The following is a 25,461-nucleotide window of genomic DNA, read 5'->3' as shown; positions in this document are numbered from 1 at the left end:
TGCCTAGATCATGGAAATGCAAGGCAAGAGAGGCAAGTCTGGGATTTCCCAAAGCTTTGCTTTCCCTGGAACTACCCAGGGCTAAAATGGAAGAGATCACAGAGTCACTGTGTTGTGTGAGGTGAGGCATTTGATCATAGTTTCCTGTTTATCTTAGACAGCAGTCTCAGAGCTAAGTGTTTGATTGCACTAAGCATTTAATCCTTGAATTCTAATATGGCCAGTTCCCTTTTATTTAACATAATCAATATGGGAAAGAAGGCAAAGCCTTTCATTATTCAGTGTTTGCTACTGGTTAATGTACAGGGGCTCATGGTATCTTCTAATAGTTCACTTATAGTAATTATTATCAGAACAATATAACAAATGAATCAATTGATGAAGAGTTCCAAGACAACTTACCATGCATAGATTTTAGATAACCACAAGGATGACTGAGATTTGACCTTAGGACCTACATATTTTTAAACTTTTTAAATTCCAAATTATCAGATTTTAATTTATTAATTTCAAAACTAAAAGGGAAGGACAAAAATGCTCTCCGTCATTCTATATTCTGAAAGTGCCAGAACAATGTTTATATTGAAAAAATTGTGGTTTAGACAACAAGAACATTGACAGAGCTGTAGAGAGCATCAAAGTATTCTATAAATAACGCACTTCTGGTGTTTACCTTTTGAAGAGGTAGATAGAAAAGCATCGCTTTCATGTTCTATTTCCATCTCATGTTTTTCTATCTGAGAAAACCAACATCAATGTTTTTCATAGACCCTGTCAGGTTACTTTAGCTGTATGTCACCAAACAAGAAAGCATTTACTCAACACATTTCTGCCTACCTAATCCCCTCCTCTTTTATTTTTGATTTTTCTTTATCAATATGTTTCATTACCCCCAAGCCTTCATTTTATTAGCTTATCCAAACATATTCCATATTACAGTCCCCTCTTGATCAGTATCTGTTTCTTGATGCCCGTTTATTACTGTCTACAAACAAGGCTGCAGAGATTTCTTCGCCCACCCTATTTTGCATATGTGCAAGGATTTCTGAAGAATAACTTCACAGAGGTATATCTGGATTAAATATAGATCATTTTTTCTTTGGGTAGATTTGGCAATTGTATAGAATTAGTATAGAAGATACTCAGGCTTTAAATTTTCATACACTATTATATTCGTCTTCACATACTCTGGGGGAAACTTCTTGGCATAAAAACACTCAACAAAATGCTTATTTTAGGGTTGTTTAATTACTCTCCAATTCTATCTGCTTTTTTTTTCTGAAAAGTATTAGTTTCACAAGTGAGTTATATTTATGAGGCTAAAATTATGTAAAGAAATTGTTTGAAAAATACCAATGTTGACTCATCAAAGAGCACATTATATTTCATAAGACTTTTGAAAAGTGGGCTTGGAGAGTCAGAATGCCTCTCAGGGAAATAAGCTGGAGAGAACTGAGAACAGCCAGGAGAGTACAGGAATTTCCCTCCAGGGTAGACTGTCTGCCTGCAGAGTCACCAGAAATGAGTCTCATCAGCAGAGACTTGTCTGGAAGTAGGTGCTAGGCATTTTGAGTGAAACCCCAGAAGTTGCTGATTTTATGACAAATGACCTTCAGCAAGTGTGAAGTGCCAGTATCACCTTTCTGATCAGACTTTAACCAGCCGCAGTACAATGACACCAGAGGGTAAACACCCTTGATTCCAGTAGCTGACTCTTCAACTCAGGAAGTGGCTAAGACGATGGAATCAGTGTGTGGACTATAAAAGCAATGGTCACACTTCCTTGACCAGATATAGAATGCATTGTGGTCATCATGGTGGCTCCTATGGGTTGGTTTAGTTCAGACTGTTACTTGTCAAATTCGAGACCTGAATTAGTATTACAGAGCTAATTATTGACTCCTGCCATTCACCTTAGTTCGGGGATACTGTCCTTTTGTGAATGACTTGGGCTTTACAGAACAAACCAGGGAGATGGTGTGGGGATCAAGCTCAAACTCGATACTATTTACACATAGTTCCTCTGAGGCACTGTCACTCTTTTCTTGTGTAGATTCTCCTATAGGGGAGTCTGTATCCTTAAAAATTCTATATGTACTTATGTACCTATCCACTGGGTTTCTGATATATTTGGCTTGTATGTAAGTGGCTTAGGAATTTTTTGAAGCTGCCTGATGATTCTGGTGTACACTAAAGCATTGAGAATAGCTGCTTAGAGAGTACTGATGTAATGAGTAAACGTAAATGAAGTATAGTGTCTCAAACACAGTCTCCGTACCAACATTCTCACCTGGATGCATGTTAGAAATGCAGTCTCGTGTCCTCATTCATGCTAACTGAATATGAAACTAAATAAGACACATCCTAGAAATAAATGTCTCTATATGACTCTTATGTACACTGAAGGTTGATAATCATTGAACTAGGGAAGGCATGACCTTACTAGGACAGGTATCAACCAGTTTCTGCATAGAACTAGGCCCAATAACTAGGTCCAATAGTAGGAACACTTGTTTTGCAAAGGTTAAGAAATTGGAGAGAGAATGAGAGAGAGAGAGAGAGAGAGAGAGAGAGAGAGAGAGAGAGAGAGAGAGAGAGAGCATGAGAGAGCATGAGAGAGTGAGAGAGAGAGAGAGAGAGAGCATGAGAGAGTGAGAGAGAGAGAGAGAGAGAGCATGAGAGAGTAAGAGAGAGAGAGAGAGAGAGAGAGAGAGAGAGAGAGAGAGAGAGAGAGAGAGTTGAGATACTGAGTTAGCAACACTGAAGGTCAGAATATTGGAAGGAAGCCACTTTTTGTGTAAAATAATATTAATTAATTTATATATATGCTGTTTTGAACTCTCTGACAAATGTACTTCCCTGGAAGGAATATTCATCTAACGTGGCTATTTTGATATTAGTGAGAAAGCATAGGATTTGAGGAGATAAGATCTAGAATTCTTTTGGCCAGGTCAACCTGCGAATAGTAAAGCACATAGTTCAAGACCAGATTCTCTGCCAGACAGTGACCAAAATATGCAAATATAAGAACCACACTTAGACTCCCGGAGGATGTGGAGGAAGAGGAGGAGGTGTGGCCATTCTAAGTAATCCTAAGTACAGAGTGTGCTCAGTCTTCTTTAAGTGAGATGTTTTCTTTCCCCCCTCCCCTCAGCCTGGAGCCATTGATACTGCTGTGGAGGACTTGAAGGGCCATGTAGCAAAAACTTCCGGGGAGACCGTTCAAGGCTTCTGGCTCCTGACAGAGTGAGTATGTGGCTGTGTTAAGGGAAGTGGAATTGTGTGATGTCACTGGAACAGAGAAGGGGATAGGCATGCCCTAGAAACGCCTCTGGGATTTTCTACATGGCGATTTCATGATGTTTCCAACTGGAGATGGGTTTTCCCTTAGCGAGGTGAGTGGATGGGTTTGACTGGCACTCCCACCCAGCCACTGCAGAGATTGCTCAGGTTTTTGTCATTGCTTTCGATGAAAACTGGGATAGCTTCCTAGGTGCCCAGCTCTGATCTCCATTCCCACCCGTTCTCTGTAGCCACACTTGACATCTTAGGTGCAGTGGAGAAGAACGGTACATATGTACAAATGCGGTCCAGTACCTAGTCTGTGTGCTCTGTACAGGATACCGTGATACCATGGAAATCGGGTAGAACAGGGAAGGGGCCACTGGTGAACGTTAGGATAAGAACCAAGAGAACATAGCAAGAACATACAGCCTTTATTGCTCCGGTAACACCGTCTACTACCTTTAAGGCTTCCCTTAGCAGAAAAAGCTTCCCTTGTGAATACTCCTAGAAACTGCACTGCCTGTGACCTTTCACACACTCAGTGATACACATTAGAAGGCAGAAGAGAGTGATTGTCTACTACACAACCCATAAAGTTGTGTGGGAGTGTGTTTAAAACACCCACCTCAGTTCTCGTTGGGTTCAGTGAATACAGTTTTCAAGCTGAGGAATGGATCTGAGTTCCAGTAACCCAGAAGTCCTTTCTGAAGGGTGAAAGGTGTAGACTTTTTCTCTGGATCAGGACAGATTCTATGGCTGAGTTTCCAGAAGGAAACCTCTAAGGCAAAATGGAGTCCTCAACAAGCAGGAAAGAGAATCTGGCCTGATTGACTTATTACATTTTAGACTACTCTTTCAAACATCTTCCCAGACCTGAATAAAAAGAAACTTCAAATCCAACTTTTTTGTTGTTACTTTTTACTCTTTGTTTCTTTATTTATAAAATGAGACTGAAGTTATTTTGAGAGGACAAAATAAAATATTACTGTAAAAATTGTCATGAATTCTCTTCCTCCTCCTCCACTCCTTTCCTCCTCTGCTTCTCCTCCCCCTCTCATCCTTTGTTCTCTTCCTCTGCTTTTCTGTTCCTTCTCCTGCTTTTATTTCTTTTCATCTCCATCTTCCTTCTGCTTTCTCCTTCATTCATTTATACCCTACCCATCTCTATTATCTCTGAGTTATCACTAATAAAAAGGAAAATCTATGATTTGAAATTCTCACTATTTGAACAAATCTACAATTCATTCCACTCCCCCATCTCTAATTTAAAAGGAGAACTCCTTGTTTGACCTATAAAATGATAAGTCTGCTTTGGTTAGGGAAGATAAGCACACAGATCCCAGAGAGCTTGAATTCAGCATCCCAAGAATATTTAGACCATTATTTCCAAGATTGGAAAACACCACAGACCGTAACTTAATTTCATAGTCCATCACTTTGTAGACTGTAGACTGTCTAAACTTAAGGCAGTGACAGAAAATGTGTTAACAGTGCAGATATAAAACTCAGGTGGGCCCTGCCTGTGACATTTGCATCATGATAACATTTAAAAACTAATGAAGCATTAGTCTGCCATCCAATTAAGAGGGGTAGCCCTTTCTGGTGGTGAATGGAAAGTTTGCATACACAATTTTAAGAATGTTTGGAAAGTGGAAGCTGTGTGTTTGCAGGGCCTGTTCTGGGCTTGTGGATGAGACAGGTTCTTTCCCGCTTTGACTATGCTGGAAGGTAAGAAACCTTCCTCCTTTACTCTGTAATAGCCTGCCGTGCCTACTACCACTGAAGATTAACATGCTACCACTGCAGAGAAGAATCACATTGTTTATCCCAGGGCTTTTTTTGAAGAATCCACTTGGAATTGAGAGGAGAAACTGATACCTGACCCAGCTGGGCTTTGTGGATCTTTGCACTTCATTGATTGTAAGGAAAGCCATCAGTAACTCTGGTTTTTGGCCTAGAAAAATGATGGATTGATTGGGTTACTGCTTATTTAAAAGGCAATATAGTCTTACCATACTGAAGAAGCAGTCTGTAAGAAACAGTAGAGGAATCAGGCTTATAAGCCCCATTAGATCCTTCTGCAAATATTATCCTTAATCATCTGCAGAACTAAGGACAAATTTTGGGGGGAAAGGAGGTATGGGATGTCTTCAAAGAAAGATTGAGTTAGTCATTTTACATATAGGTTTAAACACTCTCTTCAGTATTGGGAGTGAGGCTAGCTTGGCTGTTTATTTTGTTCTATATAAAGCAAAGGAGTAAAAAAAAACATGTTAGTAAAGCTGTCTTTTATATTAATTCTGCTGAGTCTCATGATAATCTAAACCAATATGAATATAGTATTCAGTAATACTAGAAATATGAGTTGAAAGCGTTTAGGAAGTGGATGTAAAGAATGACCAGTGAAGCTGGGATCATGCACTAGAGAGGGGGGCCATAAGCTGCACTCAGACACCAGTTTGTTAAAATATCACAAGTACTTGAGGTAAACGTAGGATGCAGGCTCTCAGCCACCCTTTTTAAGGGGACTTTTATGATTGCATAGTTGTAAAGAAAACATGATGCTTATTTCAACATTTCTTCCTCCTCTCCTTCTTCTTCTTGGCCCTTCTCCAAAAGGACATTTTAAAACTTGCGTGCGTACTTTTAGAGGAGATCCATTAAGCCAACACCATGGACATCTTGACACTCTGTGGAGTGTCAGACAGTGTGGCTGGATGGTAATCAATTCTCTTCAGTCCAGTGAGCTTCAGGTACTTTTGTCTACAATGATGTGAGGGGCAGAGGAGATGGGCTCCTCCCTCCACACACAATGGTGGAAGAGACTGCGGACAGTGGCCAGTCCCAATTAAAATTTTTTTATAGGAGTTGCCATGGTCATGGTGTCTCTTCACCGAAATAAAACTTTAAGACACCTAGAGTTATAGTAGCAAAGTTAAGGATTATTCTGACATGAATTGGTGTAAAATACTTTCCATGTGTACCCTGGCTTTGCTTTCAAGTCTCATGATGAGTGAGGACCACTTCCTTTATATGTGACATGCCTTCAAGTCTTCATCATAGCTCCTCCCACAGAACATGGCTGAAATGAGAATCCTGTTTCTCTGCTGACTTAGAAGTTTTCTCAGAGTGGTTCCCGCAGATCCTTAAATAAAACAAAGGCAGGGCCATTGAGATGGCACAGTAGGTAAATTTTCTGCAAAACCTTGCACCATGAGTTCAAATCCAAGAACTCTCTCATGGTGGGTAGATAACCAACTCCTATAAGTTGTCTTTTGACACCTTCCATAAACACCACACACACACACACACACACACACACACACACACACACACACACATACAGAACAAAAACAAAGAATCTTAAATAAACATTTAAAGAAAGGGAGACAGGGATACTCTGAGCACAAGTGAGCTGGTACCTTGTTTTCCCAACAGTTGGCTCTCTGGGCCACACCCATGCACAGAGCTGCAGTGCATGTGGACTCTTTCCCACTTGCTCTCCTAAACCAGCCTACAAGGGCAGGACCATGCAAGCTGCTGGCTTTATTTTATGGATGAGGAAATTCAGAGATTAAATGACCTGTTCAAAGGCAGCCACTTATTAAATGTCAGAGGAGCGCCTAACTCGGTGACTTCTCTCTCCCAGCCTCGTTGTCTTTCCATTACAGTGCTCCTGGGGCCTTTTGTGATTTCTTACTCTTCTGACACAGAGATCACCGTGGTTTAAATTGGCTAAATGCTGTTTGTGCCTGTGTCTGGTTTCTTTGTTGATTGGCTTTTCGTTGCAGGGAAGAGGGTCAGAGGTGCACTGGGTATGATTAGAGACCTTCCTCTTTTCCCTCCCCAAGCCTTTCTCTCTGTGGGCTGTTCATTTGACTTTATTTAGTCTTTGCTGAGAAACAACTAAAATAGTCGAATGCCTGGAGGGAATGGTGAGTGATGCTGATGGACCAAAGCCAGCCACACTTCCATCTTGTCACAGTCTAATTATGTTATAAGGATTACAAAACAGCTCCGTAATGGAAAATACAGCTAACAATAATTAAAAGGGATAATACACCAGACAACTGGAAATTGTCAATTTTGAATCCTTTATAATCACTAGGAACCAAAGAAGAGAAAGGCTATGCCAGTTACATTAACGTGCTGAGCTGTTTCCTCTGCCCAGCTCTATCCACTTTCTGTGTACCTGAGGATATTCTAGGTGCCTACTAGCATGTCTGTGGTCTAGAGGTCAGTAGCACTTGCATCACCTAATGCTTGATAGCAATGCTGATTCTCAGGCCTTACTCCAGAGCTAAACCTTAACTTGCATTTTTACAGGATTCCTCTACACACTAAATCTGAGGAGTATCTGCCTCTATCAATCTTCTGTTCTCCATCCACGAACTTCCATGGGCTCTTATTACTTCTCTTGTACTCTGAATATTATGGGAATCAGGTCCTTCCTTCACCCCTATTTAACATTATCCTCTTCTAGAAACTCCATCAGTTTTCACATCTTTTAAAATTCCGGATGCTATGCTTTAGCCTTGTGGTTGTGCTTACCTGGTTTCCTCTCTTTTGCATAACGTTTCTTCCTTGTATGACGCTACACTTTTGCTGTCTGTGCTGGCTAGACTTATGTCAACTTGATACAAACTGTCATCATCTGAGAGGAGGAAACAGAAAATATCCCTATAATATTGGGCTGTGAGGCAGCCCACAGAGCATTTTCTTAATCTGTGATTGACGGGGAGGGCCCAGTCCATTGTGGTAGTGCTGTTTCTGGGTGTTCCTGGGTTCTATAAGAAAGCAGGTTGCACAAATTACATTGAGCAAGCCAGTGAGCAACATCCCTCCTTGGGCTCTGCATCAGTTCCTGCCTCCAGGTTTCTGCCCTGTTTGAGGTTCTGTTCTGACTTTCTTTGATGGTGAACCTGTGATATTGAAGTAAAACCTGAATAAACCCTTTCCTTCCCAACTAGAAAATTGGTCATGGTGTTTCATCCCAGAAACAGAAACCTTAAGACACTGTCCTTCTGTGACTCCCAAGTCCATAGAACAGTTCCATATTAATTCAACCAAAATAATCCCATCCCCTATTCTTGTCCTCACTTTAATTTACATAGCTGCACTCACTGTGCACACTGTGGAGACAGCACCTTGATACGCTGCTGTTCAGGCTTGGTATAGGAATGTTACATGGCTCAGAACCTATCTACTTTAATTCTGATAGAGCCCTCCACAGATACTTGTAAGGCCCTTTCCCAGATCTCTGGGCCTTCAAGCAACTGAAGCCCCAGAGGACTTGCTGTGTTCTTGGGTGAAAGCAATGAAGCAGAAAAGCGCCTCAAATCTATCAAGATCTTAATGACCTGTGGCAGGACTCTGGCAGTAACAAAAGCACCTCTGTTGCCAGAATCTATTTGTCCTAGTGGGTGTTTTCAACAGCCACTTAATTAAACACATTGCTTTTCTCTATAAATTCTCCATGGTGTCAGCCTCATCCAGAGAGCTAATGTTCCCCAAGTGACCTGCATTATAGGACGGTGAGAGCATTTAGTTACTGCAGTCACAACTGTACTTGGAAGTGCTTCTTTTCCCATGACTGCAACCAATTAGAGAGAGCTCAGAAAAGAGCCAAGAGGCAAAAGAAGTCTCACGCTTTTAAATGCTGGGTACAGTTACTTCCCTAGTCATTCTTCACAGCCGTACATACCTCTTATGTTCACTGGGTCTTAGTGATGTCATCTATAAAATGGAGATATTACCAAGGTCATTTCAAGGATTAAATTATATGAATCTGTTCAGCAACTCCCATAATTTCTGTTTCCTGTTTTGTCCAATATTAGAGTTCTGTTTTTATTATTATTTACTAATAGTCTCTTATTCATGCATCTCTTATATATTTCATTTCATAACTCAGATTCTGCCCTGAGTGCTGAAAGCCAGTAGCACTTTCCAGTTTTTCAGTGCCCTCAGTCTTAAGAGAGAAAAGGATAGATAATGAGGTCACACCAGAATATGACCCATATTAGTAATTAGTATATGTCCCATACATGATTCTCTGACAGTTCGCTGGAGATTAGTGCTCAGAGTAAAGAGAATGGGTAAGATTAAAGAAGGATCAAAGGGTAAAAAAGAAAATGACTGCAAATAGAGGAGCATTCTTCCAGACAATGGGGAGCCCACGTGTTCCATGTCTAGATTAGACCTTACCATGTTGAGAGAGCCTGAACTAGCCGGTTAAAACAGGAAGGAAGCAGACAGCAAACCAGTTCTGAATACTTGTCTAAGAAGGCAAATGATCTTCTCTCATGAGGGTACACACTGGCTAGCTACAAGCCATTTCCACCCTGCACATGGGATGTGTGCTCCCAGGATTGCAAGAACCTTGCCTGTCCCCACTCTTTAACTGTCCCCTTCCCGTTTCCTTGAGGCAAGAGTGAGTTAAATCATCTCTTATCTAGTTATGAGAGCCAATTATATATCTCTTCATACAAAGTGTTCTGTGATAGTTATTTATAATAAAATCATAATATTATTCATAGCTTTTTGAAATGTAGGTTGCTAGTATGTTTCTTTCATTCATGAACACCACAGGTATTTTTCTCCCAAATGTTATTAAATAGGGTGTTGGAATTACTAGGAAGGTATTTGGCTCTGGAAATGATTGCCCAATAATTAAGTTATTTAAAGTTAATTTTGATTATTTATAAAATTATTCAATACAAGTTTCCTTTTAAAATTTGTACATTTTTCATCTTAATATTGAAGTTGTTAACACTTAGGAGATATCACAATTGTTATTTTTAAAAGTATAATTGCTTCTTTGTGTCAAAATACTGCCTGATTCACAAGTAGTGTTCTCAAAGAGTTATCTGCATTTCACTGGGTGCATCAGTTGTTGGAAATATTCTGTCATAGGAAAGATAGGGTGGGTGAAGGAAGAGGAAGTAATGTTAAGTAACAAACAAAAATGCAATAAAATACAACACATCACTACATAATGCATACAATAAAAGAAACTTGTGCTCCCAGTGGTCTATTTAGTAAATGTAATTTGATCCTCCAAATTTTAGTGTATATACATATATACGATTTAATATCTATATGATTATATATATGATTTAATATATGTATGATTTTATATAGATATAGATGTAGATATAGATGTAGTTATAGATATATTAAAAATTGGAGTTCAAAGTAAAGAAAATGATCAGGCAAAGAGGGTTTAATGGGTAGTGAATACATCCAGTCCATTAACAAGCCAAAGCTATGTAAACGTGTGTGGAGCAGACAGCAGTGCTGGGAATGTGTGGAATAGAAATTAGTAGAACCAAAAGCAGAGACAAATCTAGCAGTGGGGTTGGAGATCTCATGAGTTGATGCAATTGTACAGAACATTTGAAAGATTTAGACCCACGTGACAACCAACAGTGATCAGAACCTGATCAACCCTTTATAGATCACTCAGTCTGATAGAAGACACATACTTTTCAGGAATACACACAACACATTCTCTGGTGCACCAAATCTTGAGCCTCAAAAGAAACATGACCTAATTCAAAAGAAGTAAAATCTAGTTGGAGGAGAAACCAAGATCAGAAAGGTGTCTGGGACGATATCTGAGTTCTCAGAAACTAACTAATATACTTTGGAGTCACCAGTGTAGTGCACTGAGAGGAAACACTGTGTGTGGACCTTATGTGCAGGGTGGTGTGAAACCACCACAAAGAGAGTTGGGGCACAGAAGGAAAAGTGAAATAAGCTTCCACATGAAATAAATCTACGAGTAAGAAGAGGAAATGCAAAGCTAGAAGACACAGGAAACAATGAAGACAGAAGCTGAAAACAATTTTCACAAACAGTAGAGGGAATTAATAAACGAAAAGGCAGGGTTTCTGACAGAATCCATCAAACTGACAATTTCAATAAAATGACAAATAGACGAGATACTGTGCAGAGTTAGCACCAACTTCATCAGTGAAGGGGGGTTGGGGAGTGGACAGGTGGGAGGGTGGGAGGGGGCAGGGGATGGAGGTGTGCCAGTACAGGGGCTTGAAAACATCAAAGGAAATGGCAAGGAGTCACAGCTCACAACTCTATCTGGTGAGTGTAAGAACTTATATTTCTAACTTTAAACACACACACACACTCACTCACTCACAAACCACAAATGTTTAATGAACACAAAAATATGAACTTTGGGTGATCCTAGAATAATTAAGAAATTTCATTTTTTTTGAAACCCACTCCATAGAAATATCTAGGTCCAGATGTTTTAATCGGAGAACTGGATTAATTGTTCACACTAAAAGGTGAAAACAAATTTACCTTCCAGAAAATATGAGAAATAACTTTCAAGTATTCTATGAAGCAAACCTGAAATGTCCTCAAGCCCGACAAATATAATAAAAGTTAGCAGAAAATAAATAATATTCCTCATCAAATATCAATACCAAAATTCTTGAAATAGTGACACGTGGAAACGTGAACTCTCACGACCTCATCTAGAAATCCTTCTCTGCATATGATATGAATGTCTATGTGGAAAATGTCAAGAACTACACAGAAAACTCTGCGTACTAATAAATATTTAGTAAAGTTTCAATACACAGATCACCATGTGTGAATCGGTGCTGAGGATGCCCATAGCCAGCAGGAGAGAAGTGAAAAATTAGTATTACAGAACAATCATACAAGCAATAAGTACAGCACATACACATGGGATTTGCATGCTGCAAACTACAAAGCGCCAGTGCAAATTAGCCAGGCAATGTCAAGCTTTGTCAAAGGCCTTCTGTACATTTATTGAGGTGATCATGTGATTTCTGCCTCTGACTCTGTGGATTACATTGATTGATTTATCTATGTTCAATCTCTCTAACATTGTCAAACAAAACTAACTTGGTTATATTGGATAGTCTTCTCAATAGGTTTAATTTGGCCTGGAATTATTTTTATTGTTACGTTTTGTATCTATGTACATCAGGGACATTGGTCTATGGTATTATTCATTCTTTTCATCTAGTTTAGATATAAGATTTTTTGGCTTCATAAATTGAGTCTTCTAGTTTTCCATTGTTTTCTATTTCATGGAGTAGTTTGAGAAACACTAACATTATTTCAAGATCTGATAGATAGAAGTCAGCAGTGAATTCACTTGGGTTTGGGATTTTCTGCTCTGGGAGCCTCTTTATTTCTGTTTTGATTACTGATTTAGTCTTATTGCTGGGTATAGAGCTCTTTAAGTTGTTTATATCCACTATGTTTAATTTAGCCATCTCCTTTCTATGTGTCCAGAAATTTATCATTCTTCCTGATTTTACAATGTATTAGAATATGCGCTTTCAAAATATAGATGTCTATTCTTGGTTGCGAATTTGACTACATATGAGATGATTAAAACCCTGGTGTCTAAGGATACCTGTGATGGACCTTAATCTGAGTCATACCTTTTTCTGGCTGCTATGTAAACATAGAGGAAGGAAACCTTGGATCTTTGACTGCTTGTTCTTGCGCTGGATTGCAAGTCCACTCCCTCCACTGGTATTAGAACTTAATGCTTCATGACTCTAGTACATACTGAAGGTGATCTGAGACTTCCAGGTTTATAACTTGAAGAACTACTGGATTCTTAGACCTTCCATTGGCAAACAGCCATTGTTGGACCAACTGAATCACAAGCTGTAGGCCATTCAAATAAGCCCCCCCCCCCTTGTGTGTGTTCATTCTGTAAATTCTGTTTTACACAGAACCCTGAGAAGCAGAATCATAGTCCTCATATTTCATTAGATCTGTTACAATGAAGCCATCTTCATTTTAATTTTATTATTTTTGGGTCTTCTTTCAGTTGGTTACTTTGGGTAACTATTTATGGATGTCTTTTTTGTTTCTTTGTTTTTTGAGCCTGGCTATGTAGGTGTGGCAGACCCGAGCCTGCTGTATAGACCAGGCTGGTCATAAACTCAGTGATCTGTCTCATTCTAGTTCTAGAGTGCTAGAATCAAAGATGTGGGATCCTCTCAGATATCAATATCATTTGTTTTTATTTTTAAGAAAAAAACTGTGTTTTCGTGATACTTTGAACTGTTATTTCCAACTCCATTTCATTAATTTCCACTCTGACCAGTACTATGTACTTTATTATGTATTCTTGTCCACCAAAAGGTTTAGAATTTGCTTGTTATGGTTATTGAGAACCTGGGAACCCATCATTAAAATAGTTTTATGTTTTATAATATTGATTATTATCTGTATTTACATTTCATATTTTATCCCCTTTCCTCCAATTCACTCTCCCCTCCCCTTGCCCTTGCCTCCATGAAGGTATTCTCTCTCTCTCAACTTCCCTCTCCCACCTCAGCACGTAGGCATTGCCCTACACTGGAAAAATGCCCCTTTGCTGGACAAAAGCCTCTCCTCTCATTAATGCCAGAGAGTTTTATCCTCTGCTGCATATGCAACTGGAGCCATGGGTCTCTCTATTTGAAGTCATTGGTCGATGTTTTAGTGCCTGGGGGCTGTGGTGGGTTTGATTAGTTAATAATTTTGTTTTTCCCATGGGATTGCAGACCCTTTCAACTCCTCCATTGGGGTTCCTGTGTTCATTCCAATGGTTAGCTGCTAGCATCCTCAGCTAGATCTGTAGGGCTCTGGCAGAGCCTCTGTGGAGACATCCATGTCAGACTCCTGCCAGTAAGCACTACTTTACATTAGAAATAATGTGTGAGTTTCATGGCTGTGTATGAGTGGATCCCCAGGTGATACAGTCTCTGAATGATCTTTTTTCTAATCCCCATTCTTCTATTTGTCCCTTTAGTTCCTTCCATGACTGCTTTGTTCTCCCTTCTAAGAAGGAATGAGGCATGCACATTCTGGCTTTCCTTCTTTCTGAGCTTCATGAGTTCTGTGAATTTATTATTGAGTACCTGAGCTTTTTGGGCTAGTATGCACTTATCACTGAGTACATATTATGCGTGTTCTTTTGTGACTGGGTTACCTCACTCAGGATGATAGCTTCAAGTTCTATCCATTTGCCTAGGAATTTCATGAAGTCATTCTTTTTAAAAGCTGAGTAGTACTCCATTGTGTAAATGTACCACAATTTCTGTATCCATTCCTTTGTTGAAGGATATCTGGGTTCTTTCCAGTTTATAGCTATTATAAATAAGGCTGCTACGAACATGGTGGAACATGTGTCCTTGTTAGACGTTGGGGCCTGTTTTGGGTAAATACTCAGGAGTATAGCTGGTTCCTCAGGTATTACTATGTCCAATTCTCTGAGAAACCGCCAGACTTATTTCCAGAGTGGCTATACCAGCTTACAACCCAACCAACAGTGGAGGACTGCTCTTTTTTGTCCACATCCTCTCCAGAATCTGCTGTCACCTGAGTTTTTTATCTTAGCCATTCAGACTGGTATGAGGTGGAATCTCAGGGTTGTTTTGATTTGCATTTCCTTTATAACCAGGGATGATGAGCATTTTTTAAGTGTTTCTCAGCCATTCCATATTCCTCAGTTGAGAATTCTATTTTAGCTCTTTACCCATTTTTAAGTAGAATTATTTAATTCTCTAGAGTCTAACTTCTTGAGTTCTTTGTATATATTGGATACTAGTCCTTTATCATATGTAGGATTGATAAAGATCCTTTCCTAATCTATTGGCTGCAATTTTGTCCTTTCAGAAACTGCAATTTCATGGGGTCCCATTGTTGATTATTGATTTTAGAGCATAAGCCATTGGTGTTCTGTTCAGAAAAATTTCCCGTGTGCCTATGTGTTCTAAGTTCTTCCCCACTTTCTGTTCTATAAGTTTCAGTTTACCTGGTTTTATGTGGAGGTCTTTGATTCACTTGGACTTGAGCTTTACACAAATAGATAGGAAAGGATCAATTTGCGTTCTTCTGCATGCTGACTGCCAGTTGAACTAACAACATTTGTTGAAGAGGCTGTGATTATTCCATTGAATGTTTTTAGCTCCTTTCCCAAAGAGCAAGTGACCATAGGTGTGTGGGTTCTTTTCTGAATCTTCAATTCTATTCCTGCCTATCTCTGTACCAATACCATGCAGTTTTTATCACAATTGATCTGTAGTACAACCTGAGGTCAGGGATAGTGATTTCCCCAGAAATTCTTTGATTGTTGAGAATTATATTTGCTATCCTAGGTTTTTTTATTTTTCCAAATGAATTTTCAAATCACTCATTCTAACTCTATAAAAAATTAAGTTGGATTTTTGATAGGGATTGCATTGAATCTGTAGATTGCTTTTGGTAAGATGGCCATTTTTTATTATGTAGATTCTTTCAATCCATGTGCATAGGAGATCTTTCCAAATTCTGAGGTCTTCTTCAAATTATTCTTCAGAGATTGAAGTTCTTGTCATACAGGTCCTTCACTTGCTTGGTTAGGTTTACCTCAAGGTATTTTATATTCTTTGTGACTATTGTGAAGGACATTGATTCTTTAATTTCTTTCTCAGCCTGTTTATCCTTTGAGTAGAGGAGGGCTACTGATTAGTTTGAGTCAATTTTATATCCAGCAACTTTTCTGAAGTTGTTTATTAGCTGTAGTAGTTCTGTGGTGGAATTTTAAGGTCACTTATTTATACTATAATATCATCTGCAAATAGCAATGTTTTGGCTTCTTTCTTTCCAGTTTGTATCCCTTTGGTCACTTTTTGCTGTCTAATTGCTCTGGCCAGGACTTCCAGTCCTGTATTGAATAGGTAGAGAAAGAGTAGTCAGCCTTTTCCAGACCTTAATTTTAGTCGGATTGCCTCAAGTTTCTCACCATTTAGTTTGATGTTGGCTACTGGTTTGCTGTATATTGCTTTTAGTATGTTTAAGTATTGAATTTGCATTCCTGATCTTTCCAAGACTTTTAACATGATAGGGTGTTGAATTTTGTCAAATGTTTGCTCAGCTTCTAAAGAGATGATCATGTGGTTTTTTTTTTTTTTTTTTTTTTTACTTTGAGTTTGTTTATATAGTGTATTACTTGGTCAATTTTCATTTATAGAACCATCCTTCCTCACATCCCTGGAATGTAGCCCACTTGATCATGTTGAATGATCACTTTGATGTGTTCTTAGATTTGGTTTGCAAGAATTTTACTGAGTATTTTGCATCAAGGTTCATGAGGGAAATTGATCCAAAGTTCTATTTTTTTGTAGAGTCTTTGTGTGGTTTAAGAACTAGAGTAATTGTGGCTTTAAAGAATGAGTTGGGTAGTGTTCCCACTGTTTCTATTATGTGGAATAGTTTGGAGAGTATTGGTATTAGGCCTTCTATGAAGGTTTGATACCATTCAGCACTAAACCCATCTGGTCCTGGGATTTTTGTGGTTGGTAGGCTTTATCTGTTAGATTGTTTATCTGATCCTGATTTAACTTTGGTACCTGGTATCTGTCTAGAAAATTGTCCATTTCCTCTAGATGTTTTAGTTTTGTTGAGTATATGCTTTTGTAGTAGGATCTGATGACTTTTTGAAATTCTTCAGGAGACCCTTTCATTTTTATTTTGTTAATTTGGATACTCTCTCTGTGCCCTTTCATTAGTCTGGCTAAGAGTTTATCAATCTTGTTGATTCTATCAAAGAACCAGCTTCAGGTTTTGATAATTCTTTGTTTAGTTCTTTTTATTTCTATTTATTTTATTTCTATTTTGTCAATTTCAGCTTTGAGTTTGATTATTTCTTACCAACTATTCCTCTTGGGTGTATCTGCTTCTTTTTGTTCTAGAGCTTTCATCTGTGCTGTCAAGCTACTAGTGTATGCTCTCTCCAGTTTCTTTTTGGAGTTGCTCTGAGCTATGAGTTTTCCTCTTAGCACTGTTTTCACTATGTCCCATAATCTTGGATATGTTGTGCCTTCATTTTTGTTAAATTCTAAAAAGTCTCCGATTTTTCTTTTAATTTCTTCCTTGACCAAACTATTGTTTTTTAGAGCATTGTTCAGACTCCATGTGTATATGGGCTTTTTGGTTTTTTGTTTTCATTGATCTGATAGGATGCATGAGATTATTTTGATGTTCTTTTATCTGTTGAGGCCTGTTCTGTGACTGACAATATGGTCAGTTTTGGAAAAGGTGCCATGAGGTGCTGAGAAGAATGCATATTTTTTGTTTTAGGATGTAATATTCTATAGATATCTGTTAAAACCATTTAGTTCATAACTTCTGCTAATTTCACTGTGTCTTTGCTCAATTTCTGCTTCCATGATCTGTCCATTGATGAGAGTGGGGTATTGAAGACTCCCACTATTATTGTGTGTGGTAAAATATATGCTTTGAGCTTTAGTAGAGTTTCTTTTATGAATGTGGGTGCCCTTATATTTGGAGCATAGATGTTCAGGATTGAGAGTTTATCTTGATAGAGTTTTCCTTTGATGAGTGTCCCTCCTCATCTTTTTTTGATGACTTCATTCTCTTAGGACCTACCACTTCCAGAGTGGAGACAGTTACCATGTTTGGCTATTCGTTATTTTTTGTTTGGTTTCATTTGGTGTGATATTTTCAACACAATGCTGTTCTAGAACTTGTTCTGTAGACCAGGCTAGCTTGGAACTCACAGAGCTCCACCTGCCTACACCCCCCAAGTGCTGGCGTTAAAGGTGTGCACCACCACTGCCCACTTATTTTGTTTGTTGTTGCTTCCTGAATGTAATACTTGCTTAGTGTTGTCTTCAATTATTAATATTCTTTCTCCAATTTTTGTCCAGGCTTGATGTTCATTTTCACTATTCTCATTATATTTAACTTACAATACTTCTGATTTTCAACATTTCTAAATTAAAAAACAAAAATGAAAAAGTAAAAAATCCTCAGTTGCTTTCAATGCGCATTCACATGCACTTGAGACAGTATCTCTCCACTAGCCTAGAACTTGCTGACTAGGCTGTAGATTCTGCCTCTCCCCTTGTGCTGAGAATAAGTTACTGTGTGTGCTCAGCTGGATATGGGACATCTATGTCAACGACCTTCCTCCTATCTCTCCCTCTCCCTCTCCCTCTCCCTCTCCCTCTCCCTCTCCCTCTCCCTCTCCCTCCCTCCCTCCCTCCCTCCCTCCCTCTCTCTCTTTCTCCCTCCCTCCCTCCCTCCCTCTCTCTCTCTCTCTCTCTCTCTCTCTCTCTCTCTCTCACACACACACACACACACAAACATACTCACACTTAGGGAACATCAATAAGAAGGGAACTAAAATGGTGTAAGTGCCAGAGGATGGAGAAGAACTCTGAAATGTTGTCTTCCGGAAGTGACATGGATGGCCATTGCACACGTGCAGCCACATCTTGTGACATCCTAAAGACAAGGTCAAGACAACTCAAATTAGAACACACATTATGGAAGAACTCATAAGGCCTCACTTCTGACTAAAAACCTATTGGCAGATGGTAAGTCATAGAAGAAGAAGCATCATTCTTTGGGGATGTGGCCACTGGTAGGTGGTCTATGCATTGATAGAGGGCCTCATACACATATACACATGGCAGTTTAAACAGGCTTTTTGGTATTAAAAAACAGAAATAGAAGGATATAAATTTGGAAAATGTGTGTGTGTGTGTGTGTGTGTGTGTGTGTGCGTGTGTGTGTGTGTGTGTGTGTTAGAGAGAGAGATCCAGGGGAAGCTGAAAAAGATGAAAGGATATTAGATTGAATCTTGTTTTATTGTATACATGTATAAATTCTCGAAGAATAAAAATAAATACATAAATTAAATAGATAGCATGCATGTGATCCAGAACTGAAGAGTCCTGCTCCTCTGCACAGACCTTCTTATCCTTATTGCACATTCTCTTTCCCTTGTTCTAAATGGACTTTCTTACTGTATTTATCTATTTGAATATTCTTAATGCTACTGGTAATTTTAAGAACTGAACTTCTGAATTTCTTCTCTGGCACTTTTCCAATGTCAGTACCTTGTGTTCAGTTACTGAAAAAGCATATATTTTTGCAGAAGTCACTGCCTTGCTTTTTCAAATTTCCTGCTTTTATGTATTGTGATGTGCATGACTGTTGGGGTAGATAATGTCTTTTGGGTTTGTATTCCATGTTACCACACTTTTTTTCTTTTAGGAAACCCAGCTTTCTCTTGGATTTGCGACACTCTCTGCATATAGAAAAAGAAAAGAGGTGGCAATAAGAAAACAATAATCGTCAGTAATCCAGGGAGCAAAATGTAATAGAAAAACAAGTAAAAACATCAACCAGATGCCTAACATAGCTACAAAGAGAAGGAACTTCTTAGTTCCTGTTAGAATGAATGAGGATTTATTGTTAATTGTGGTTTAAGACAAAAATCAAATCATATAGCCCTGGCTATTCTGGAACTCTCTTTGGAGACAAGGCTGGCCCAAAACGCAGAGAGAGTCACCTGCATCTGCCTCCAAAGTGCTAAGATTAAAGGCATTCACCACCACACCCCATGCACTAGAATTTTCAGAATTACTAAAGTTGATGGTTTACCTTAGATTCACTAAGCAGAAAAATGGGTAGTGTGTCTCAAGTCCTGAATTGGTCCTTCTGGTCCAATGCTTTTCACTGTGGAACTTCAGTCCTTGGCCACATCTGGTTAGACTCAGGGGCTAATCCCTGCCTACAAACCAAAGGGACAACTCACATGAGTCAGATAACCTGTATGGGACAGAATTCTCTCTCCTGAGTTTGAGGGGAAGAGATTCAGATCTGCATAAAAAGTAAAGTATGATTTTGAGGCAAGGCACAATTATAGAAAAATAAAAAGTAACAGCAAATACTAGGGCCATTCCAGTAAAAAGGAAACAGAGCAGTGGAAAAGAGGCACCAAAGTTTGATGGAGACTACCTCTCTAAAAGAGTAGATCTTCCATCTCTAGCTCCTTGTGAATTTCCGGGTCCCATGGATCCTATCTGGGCATGGTTCCCATTCTTGGATTTCAGTGGGATTCCCCATGTATTTTTATAGCATATACCCTCCTCCTGGGTTTGATTGGTTTGGACTTTCTGTACCCAGAGAGCCATAATTAATAGACCACATTGAGCACATTTTTTTTTTTGTCTTTTAATAAATAGAAAATAGTGGAGGATGAGAGATGTGTGCAGTTGTTCTGTTCTGTGCTTCTGTTCTGTCCTCCTCCTTCTAGCTCCTCACCATGGGGTCGAGTTCTTGGCTTCTGCTCAAGTGAATTCCTTAAAGAGAATTCAGGGGAGGAGAGGATGCTCCAGGGATTGAATCTCTTACAAGCTCCTAGTGCGCTGTCGATGGCTGGAGTGATTTAACATCTATTCATTAATTTTGTGGGGGAAAGTAAAGAGAAGGGTGTTTCCAGATTCCTTTCTTTGTGTAGCTATTAAAATGCTGTCTTTTTGGTATCACTGTGGGGAGAGAAAACTAGTCTCCCAGTACAGGATACATAATAGCTGGAGTGTGGAACGTGCTGTTGCCTTGGTCACTTCATGCTAGCCCCAAGTTATATTACCGAGGCATGACTCCTGCATCTGTAGAGGAGAATACTATAGGCATGTAATGTGAAAAGCAGTAAGTGTCAAAGAAATTGTGACCATTTCAGTATGTTATTGTGATCTGGCTCTTGTTTAAATTCTTTCCCTGTTTCTTGTGTCCTGTATGGCTCTATCTGGAATGCATCTTGGGGATGCAGAGTCTCTCCATTGAATGTTATTCCCACAGATATTCTCCAGATGCTGCTTTAAAATTTGTTTTTATTTTATGCATATGAGTGTTTTTGCCTTCATGAATGTATATGTACTGCATGTATGATTGGAGGCCATGGTGACCTGTTTATCATGGCCCATGGAACTCAAGTTGTGAACCATCACATGTGTGCTGGGAAGGGAACGCAAGTCCTCTACAAAAGCAGTCAGTCCAACATACTGCTAAACCATGGCCCGAGCTCCTCATCAATCCCTCTTTGTCAGAACTCTACACCCTCATCCATCCATGTCTCCTCCTGGAATGTAAGTGGAGGAATCATAGGTGTGTGTTTGTTGCATCTGCACCATTCTTAAGCTCATAGCTGAACACATAGTGGTTTGGTGATGAGAAAGAATAACAGTGCCTTCTGACCTGGTGCACCTGTACTGATTCTTAAACAAGAATCTTCATTACATACAGGAAGTGCAATTGCAAATTGGTAAAAATTAATTATCTTCTGAGCCTTCATCCTGAACTGCCTGCTGCCTTGGGAGGTCTGGGTTCTGCTCATATAGGAGTCTGTTGTTGGCTGGTCTGCTCAGGCTCTCTAAATGAGTGGGACACAATTGCTCCCATTCATCTGATTACCATGTTCCATCTGAGGAACTCCCTACCTTTGAGAGCAGACCACACTGGCCTTCTTTAATGGAGATCTCACATACTGCTTATATTTGACTTAGAATTCGAATGCGATAACCAATATAGGAAATTAAGATAGCCATGCTAGACAAACAGACAAACATACAGAAGTTTGCTTTATATGTATGGAATTAATAACTATCTTAGCATGTTTAGAAAGTTGAAAATAGGCATTTTGTATATCTGCAAAACATTGCCAGTCTTGAGATATTCTCTTCAAGTGAGTTTGACTTAATCATTCACTAATTGGTTTGTTAATCCAATACGTATTTCAACAATGTCCAAGGAATTTGGAAATCATCGCCTACATTGTGATTGTATTTCTAGACAATTATAATTAAGTAATTCCTTTATGCTTTGTGTTTCATTATGTTCTGTGTACAAAGCATTCTTTATCCTCACAAGATCCCTACACAGCTCTTAGGTAATATGATAGTATTGTCTTCCTTTGGGACATGGAGGTTGAATCTCAGAAAGCAATGGTAACTTTGGTATGATCTCAATGACTGGCACATGACAGAGCTGCCTCTGTCACTCCTGGCCTATGTGATGGAGAGATGGCTTCTCCTCTCAATCTAGCATTTGAAAGAGAGCCAAAGATAAAGACTGTTGTCTTGCTACAGTCCTAGCTTCTAAGAAGCTTGATAAAGTTTTTGCATTCATATAGACCGTCTTCAATGAAGGGACATGAGAAAAGAAATAGATATTTTTAAGCTGCTTTCTCTGTCCCAGACTAGGTTGGGTCTGTGACATGAAGCAGTAGCATTCTTTCATCTTGGTTTCCTCGCCTAGGACAGCGAAAGACTAATTCTCTGGGTTCGATAAGAAATACTTAGAAATCCTTGGATGTATTCCAACATAAAAGGTTATGTAAATGCACATTTTTTTCTATGCTACCTACAAAAACCCCTCAGGACTCAGTTCAAAGAGCAGCTACCAAGAGGGCTGAGTGTTTCTAGATATGACTCCAGCTCCTTGAGCAGGTCCTGGAAACATTAGGTTCATCACCACACCACAAATCCTCCTCCAGCATGTAGTTTCATTTGTAAGGGTGGTGGATGTTTAGGCCCCGTCTCAAAAAAAAAAAAAAAAAAAAAAAAAAAAAAAAAAAAAAAAAAAAAAAAACTTTATGAATTCCAGCCAAGTCTTTGAATGATTTTCCCTCCATGATTTTGATAATTTCATATGTAACACATCTCATCCTGCTGGTCATCCTGTAGTAAGTTCTGTATTGGGGGGTCACAGTTTTTTTCTCTCTAATTTTAATAAATGTTTATCTAGCTATGCCTCTGGACCATCTCTCAAGATATCCCTCAAACACAATCCACATAAAAGCCTTGCCTCTCCAGGTGGCTTTTGGTGGCTTTCTTCAACAGATTGGTCAAATGGGAGCGTAGGCTGGGTGGGATGAGAAGGCTCAGCAGGTGAAGTTATGCATCACAACAGCTTTCCAGCTAAATTTGATTCTTGGATCCCACATAGGGGAAGACAAAAATGAAGACTATAAACTGTACACTGACATAGCATGTTTTGTGTTATGTGTACACTCATTCACACACACATACAACCAACCAACCAACCAACCAATCAATCAATTAATCAATCAATAAAATAAATAGAGAAATTTCTTAAAGCACTGTTTCTTGAGGTAGATTGAGTCCAAACCCACAGTGTTTCGCCGTGTGACTCTTGGCAAGGTACTTCAGCTCTTTATGCTATGGCTCCTTTTTTGTAAATGTGATGCTCTTGTGAGCTTTCTCACAGAGCTATCAAAAGTCTTAAGGATGCAGTCCACCTGATGCACACAGAGAAAGATTTGTTGAAAAGGGATGTCAAGTGAATGTTAACTGTGTAGTGGATGTCAGTTGCACCTTGCGTAAATCTGCATTTCATTTAAAACTCTACATAACACCCAGTTTTCTTCTCTCTTCCTCTCATTACATTATATGCTTTATAGAGAACAGAGAACATGGTAAAGGTCTCATTAGTCAATACAGAGGAGCATCCATATACAGATATCCACAGGCACTCAGCAACCTTTACTGTCTACAGGGAGAGATTTAATGTCTTTACCCATGGATGGTGGTACCATAATGTGGCAAGTTCAAGGATATGTTAAACACATCTTGTATGAATTCTGGGTATGTTACTTACAAGTTAGTTTGCTGTCTTGTTAGTTTGCCATAACAGAACACTGTACATTGGATGGGTGATACAGCAGACATTTCTTTCGTTAGCTCCAGAGGCTCAAAGTATAAGATAATGCCAGTTAATTAAATCACTTGCTTCTCATTCGAGGCCTTGTTTCTGATCAGCAGAAGTTGCTTCTAGTTGTGCTTGAGCTGAAAAAGGAATCCTGTGTCTTTTCCTTGTGAGGGTGTACATTCTACCAAAAAAGCTTTCCTCTTAAGACCTTGTCTAAAACTAACCACTTTTTTTCATAAGGGTTTCTATTCCTTCACAAACATCATGACCAAGAAGCAGGTTGGGGAGGAAAGGGTTTATTAAGCTTACACTTCCACATTGCTGTTCATCACCAAAGGAAGTCAGGACTGGAACTCAAGCAGGTCAGGAAGCAGGAGCTGATGCAGAGGCCATGGAGGGATGTTACTTACTGGCTTGCTCCCCCTGGCTTGCTCAGCCTGCTTTCTTAGAGAACCCTGGTCTACCAGCCCAGGGATGGCACCACCAACAATGGGCTGGGCCCTCCCCCTTGATCACTAGTTGAGAACATGCCTTACAGCTGGATCTCATGGACACATTTTCTCATGGGAAGCTCTATTCTCTGATAACTCCAGCTTGTGTCAAGTTGACACAAAACCAGCCAGTACACCACTACTCAAGGTTCTACCTCCTAATGCTATTACCCTGGAATCTAACACTTTGACATAGGAGTTGATTTGAACAAGAAACACCAAAAAGTTAATGTGACTAATTTGTGAGCGTTGTCTAGTAAAGATTATTGTAGCACCTGACATTGTATTTGATTGTCTCTAGGTGTTTCCTTCCCCCCCCTCTCTCTCTCTCTCTGTGTGTGTGTGTGTGTGTGTTTTGAAGTTTTGCCTCGCCTTGGACATCCCAGGGGCTCCTGGTTCCTGGAGTACCATTGGGTTTCCTATCACACAAAAGGCTCTAACATTGCAGGACTCACATGAGTAATCCAGAGATGAAGAGGAAGTGTCTGCTGAACATGCAAATGCTTTGCAGAAGTGTTGTCATCCTTCTGACTAATATGCAGGAACTTCCTGGAAAACACTGGAAATTTGTAAAGTGGGGACTGTCCAGCTAGACTCATCCCTCACCTGCCATCCATCTTCATTGATTTTTTTTTTTTTTGAGATAAGGACTCTGTTTTTGCTTAGAACTCTGACTGAGAGATATGCTGTTTATCTGGTGGGCTATCAGGGCTCCACACATCTACCCATCTTTGTCCCAGTGCTGGGATTACAAGAACTTGCCACCACACAAAGCATTCCTATGTAGGTTTTAGGACTTGAACTTAGATCCTTGTGTCTGCAAAGGGAGCAATTTATCAACTGAGCTATGTCCTATTCCCTTCCTATCTGTTTCTTGTGGGACATATGCCACCTGCCCAATATTAAGTGCATGCAAAAAAAAAAAAAAAAAAAAAAAAAAAAACACTCAAGAAATACATTCTCCTGAGTGTTTCTCTTTTTCACCTTAGAAAATGTCATCCAGATTTTTCAGCTTGTGTTTTCCCATCACTAAGATCTTTACCAGACTGTAGAAATGGCATGCTTTAATAGAACCTTCTGCAGGGCATGGAATAGGTGCCAGACACTTTTTTTTTCATTCCTGTGGGCAGTGGGTAAGGAATCTTAAGACCACAGTTTA

General features: G+C 39.3%; 1 protein-coding gene across 1 annotated transcript in view; it reads left to right on the top strand.

Annotated features, from left to right (window-relative positions):
• Positions 1-25,461, top strand: part of TPRG1 (tumor protein p63 regulated 1) — a gene marked incomplete at both ends in the record, with an annotated part of 100,576 nt that overhangs the window by 6,316 nt on the left and 68,799 nt on the right. Inside the window, one exon of the mRNA XM_080919604.1 lies at positions 3,155-3,246. Within this exon, the coding sequence (XP_080775730.1) occupies positions 3,155-3,246 (92 nt within the window). The remainder of the gene's footprint in view (positions 1-3,154; positions 3,247-25,461) is intronic.

Source organism: Micromys minutus (assembly GCF_963924665.1).
Source record: "Micromys minutus genome assembly, chromosome: 7".
NCBI classification, from domain to species: Eukaryota; Metazoa; Chordata; class Mammalia; order Rodentia; family Muridae; genus Micromys; species Micromys minutus.
This window is presented reverse-complemented; position numbering and strand designations above follow the sequence as displayed.